The 4047-nt window shown below is 58.0% G+C and overlaps 1 protein-coding gene across 1 annotated transcript; it reads left to right on the top strand.

The window, feature by feature from the left end:
* Positions 1–1107: 1107 nt before the first annotated feature.
* LOC123122039 (UDP-glucuronate 4-epimerase 6) lies at positions 1108–2983 on the top strand. The gene has a single exon (XM_044542169.1). The coding sequence runs from the start codon at positions 1225–1227 to the stop codon at positions 2668–2670; it is 1446 nt and encodes a 481-aa protein (XP_044398104.1). The 5' UTR covers positions 1108–1224; the 3' UTR covers positions 2671–2983.
* The last annotated feature ends 1064 nt before the right edge of the window (positions 2984–4047 follow it).

The following is a 4047-nucleotide window of genomic DNA, read 5'->3' as shown; positions in this document are numbered from 1 at the left end:
CCTTTTGTCCCTAGGCTCGATTCTAGTACTGCCGAAGACCACCATTCGGTGAAGGAGGAGTTATGAGAGGGATGATCGCCGAAAGACCGCACCATTCTAATGACCGGCTACAGATAATGTTTGAGATTGAGCAGCCCACGCGAAGGTGACCCACATTTTTCTGATCGGTCAAGCACATAACACAGCGCTCGATATGAGGCAGACAATGTCCGACATGCTGGTCCGTCATCTAGATATGTCTACATGGGGCAATCTAGATGAACAACTTAGAACACGGTGGCACCCAAGTCTTCCATAAGAACATTGAAGACGAGCAGCGAGACAACCCCTCGAAGTAGGATAAGTACCTCGACCTATCTGTAAAACCACCGGCGGGCCCCAAAGTCCATGTCCACGAACCAACAGTATTGGGGGTAAGCTGGATTACCTGCATTGCTTCCCACATATGAAGATGTTGTATGAACAAATCGATTGCAAGGTGGGGTTCAAAGTCATGTATCCAGCGACCATTAGAGAGAGCATTTTTACACGCGTGGTGGCATACGAGGTACTCCCTCCGTTTATAAATATAAGATGTTTTAACTTATTTCTGAATGAGGTGTATATGAACACGTTTTAGCGTGTTTATTCCCTCATTCCACAGTCTATATGATTTATATTCAAATATTCAAAACACCTTACTTTTGTGAATAGAGGGAGTACACAGGGCCTCATTTTTTAAGCCCGAGGGTCTCCGCTCCAGAAAAATGTACTACTAGTATATGGCATGGCACCTAACAACACCCAAGTTTATCCTAAAAAAACCACCCGAGTTGGATTGGGCAGCCAGGACGAACCCACCAGTGTAGCGGCGTGACAACTGGGGCCCACATGTCATAAGCAAACAGAAACAAAGAGAGGCACTGCTGGGCTTTGCTGCGATCGTACCAGAATTTTCGCCCTAGTCATGTCTTGTGTGTTTACCCAATCGGAGACCGAGCGAGCGGGTTCGGAAGTGAGGCTCGGCTCAACCCAACTCAGCTCGGGTGGCATTCGAACCGAAACAAAAGAACCACCGCCGCGTGGGCCCACCTCGCGCCCCCTCTTTAAATCCGCCTCACTCCCCCGTGCTCCCTCCTCAGCTAGCCCGCCCGCACGCCTCTAGCCAACTCTCACACGCTCGCTCACTCCCGCCGCGAGCTACCCGGCAAGCACGTACGTACGCTGCCAGCCAGCGCGAGCACAATGCCGTCCGACGCGGCGGCCAAGGGCGTGAAGCTGGAGCGGTACGCGAGCGGCGGCGCGCTGCTGCTGCGCCGGGTGGCCAGCGGCAAGTTCGTCTCCGCCTCCTCGCACCTGCTCTTCCGCGCCACCGTGCTCGCCACGCTCGCCCTCGTCTTCCTCTTCGCGCTCCACTACCCCTCCCTCCTCTCCCGCTCCTTCAGCCTCGCCTCCGACGGCTCCTCGTCCTCCGTGCCCGGCGCGTCGCGGTCGCACGCCTCGCACCGGAGCCTGCTCGCGTCCACGTCCGCGGCGGCCACGTACGGGAGCGAGCGGTGGCAGAAGGAGATACGCCGCAGCGCCAAGCCGGGCCGGGACGGGGGGCTGTCGGTGCTCGTCACGGGCGCCGGCGGGTTCGTCGGCGCGCACTGCTCGCTCGCGCTCAAGGCGCGCGGCGACGGCGTCGTCGGCCTCGACAACTTCAACTCCTACTACGACCCGGCGCTCAAGCGCGGGCGCCAGCAGCTCCTCGCCGACCGCGGCGTCGTCGTGCTCGACGCCGACATCAACGACGCGCTCCTGCTGGAAAAACTCTTCGAGGCGGTGCCCTTCACGCACGTGCTGCACCTGGCGGCGCAGGCCGGGGTGCGCTACGCCATGGAGGCGCCGCAGACGTACGTGGCGTCCAACGTGGCCGGGCTGGTGAGCGTGTTCGAGGCGGCCGCCAAGCGCGCCGACCCGCAGCCGGCCGTCGTCTGGGCCTCCTCCTCCTCCGTCTACGGGCTCAACACCGACGCGCCCTTCTCCGAGGACCACCGCACCGACCGCCCGGCGTCGCTCTACGCGGCCACCAAGAAGGCCGGCGAGGCCATCGCGCACGCATACAACCACATCTACGGCCTCTCCATCACCGGCCTCCGCTTCTTCACCGTGTACGGGCCCTGGGGCCGCCCCGACATGGCCTACTTCTCCTTCGCCCGCAGCATCGTGGCCGGCGAGCCCATCACGCTCTACGCCGACGCGCGCCGCGACTTCACCTACATCGACGACGTGGTCAAGGGCTGCGTCGGCGCGCTGGACACCGCCGGCAGGAGCACCGGGTCCGCCAGGTCCGGCAAGAAGAGCGGCCCCGCGCCGCTGCGCGTGTACAACCTGGGCAACACCTCCCCGGTGCCGGTGACCCGGATGGTGGCCATCCTGGAGAAGCTGCTGGGGAAGAAGGCGAACAAGCGCATCATCGCCATGCCCAGCAACGGCGACGTGCCCTTCACCCACGCCAACGTGAGCCACGCGGCGCACGACTTCGGGTACCGCCCCACCACCTCCCTCGACGCCGGCCTGCGCCACTTCGTGGACTGGTTCGTGCAGTACTACAAGCTCGACATCAAGATCGCCAAACCGTCCACCACCGGCAAGAAGCCGGCGGCGGCGACGAAGAAGAAGGCCTCCGCCACGTCGGCGTCGTCGTGAGCAGAGCACCCCGGGCCCAGCCGGCGAGAGATGGAGCACCGGCACCGACACCAAGTGTTTATTCCTTCCCTAGCTAATTCTTGGAGGCATCAACTTGTCTTTCTTGTCTGTAATAACCGTGTAAGTGTTGATCTTGAGGTGTTTTAGGTAGCAAATAATGGTGGGAATTGAACAGCAAGGGATAGGACCGCAAAAATGCAGATAACTATTAGTAGATGGGGGGGTATAGTCACAGCAAACAGGGGAGCCTGGCCAGGACTGAAGAAAGATGAAGTCACTGGCTTCTTTTCCAATCAAAATCGTTTCTTTTCCACTTCCGTGGCATAATATTGTCACCTGTTTTGTTCTTGCTCGTGTGCTCTGCTCGCTCACGTGAACCATATCAAGACGCATGCGTTGCTGGACGGACCCGATCCCAAATCCAAATCCACATCAGACAGCTTTGCTCCAAGGATCGCAGTTCCACTTGCACGCTGTACGCTTCCCGAACCATGATCGCAGAGCTCCAAATCCAAGCTGTACTACTTCATCTCTTGGTACATTTTGGCACCAATAGTTCATGGTCCATGATCCATGGACCTTCACCACTACCTGTGGTAGAGGCGCTGGTTCATCGTCTGGTTCTGAGCTTGCTCTGATTGAACGGCGAGTCGCATTGCAGTTGGCGGGGGAGGCATTGATGGCGCTGGCTGTCGGTCGTTCGGCATGGTCCAGCCCGGCCGCCCAGCGTACGCGCTGCTCCTTTTAGCATCTTTTTAATGGCCACCGGCGCGCCATAGCATGAGGTGCGAATGAGATGAGATGAGGAGGATGCCGCCCCATTGGCTGTACGACTGCACGAGCGAGTTCGGCCACTGTTTGCGAGGTTTTGTGCTTGCTCGATCGGCCTCGGGGAGCCGGCGATCGGCTTCACTGCCAGCCAATGCAGCATTTTTTAACGCCAGTATAGAACTGTAGGTAGAGGATGTCGGCACGGCGCCACGAGCCTACGCTCCTACAGTTACACGGGATTCAGCAAAGACATTACTGCTTGGCGCCAAAAGCTGCAGCGCCTTCTTCCGTTCCATGCGAGTGACTGAAATGACAATCTGTTTTCTTCTTCCCTTCTTACTGCTACTACATTATTGTGGCGAGTAACAGAAGCAGATCATCTATTATTGGATAGATAGATAGATGATGGGGACGGTGCAGAGTGTCTGTAGCTGTGCCTGTGCGTTTCTTCGCGGCACCAGTTTTGGAATTGATCAACTAATCCAATTATGCAAACAGTGTGGTAGTGTGGACAGAAGAAAACTTGTTCCTGAAATGTCGGTAGGGCGAGGCGAGGCGAGGAGAAGAAGCTGACATGAATGAACTTTGGATCCCTTGTAGCAGCCC

This window comes from Triticum aestivum, chromosome 5D (assembly GCF_018294505.1).
Source record: "Triticum aestivum cultivar Chinese Spring chromosome 5D, IWGSC CS RefSeq v2.1, whole genome shotgun sequence".
NCBI lineage: Eukaryota > Viridiplantae > Streptophyta > Magnoliopsida > Poales > Poaceae > Triticum > Triticum aestivum.
Note: the sequence above shows the minus strand (reverse complement) of the source record. Positions and strands in the feature narration are given on the sequence as shown.

What these genes read in the sequence shown, in the direction of transcription:
- LOC123122039 (XM_044542169.1), top strand. Translation starts at nt 1,225, where the DNA reads ATGCCGTCCGACGCGGCGGCCAAGGGCGTGAAGCTGGAGCGGTACGCG.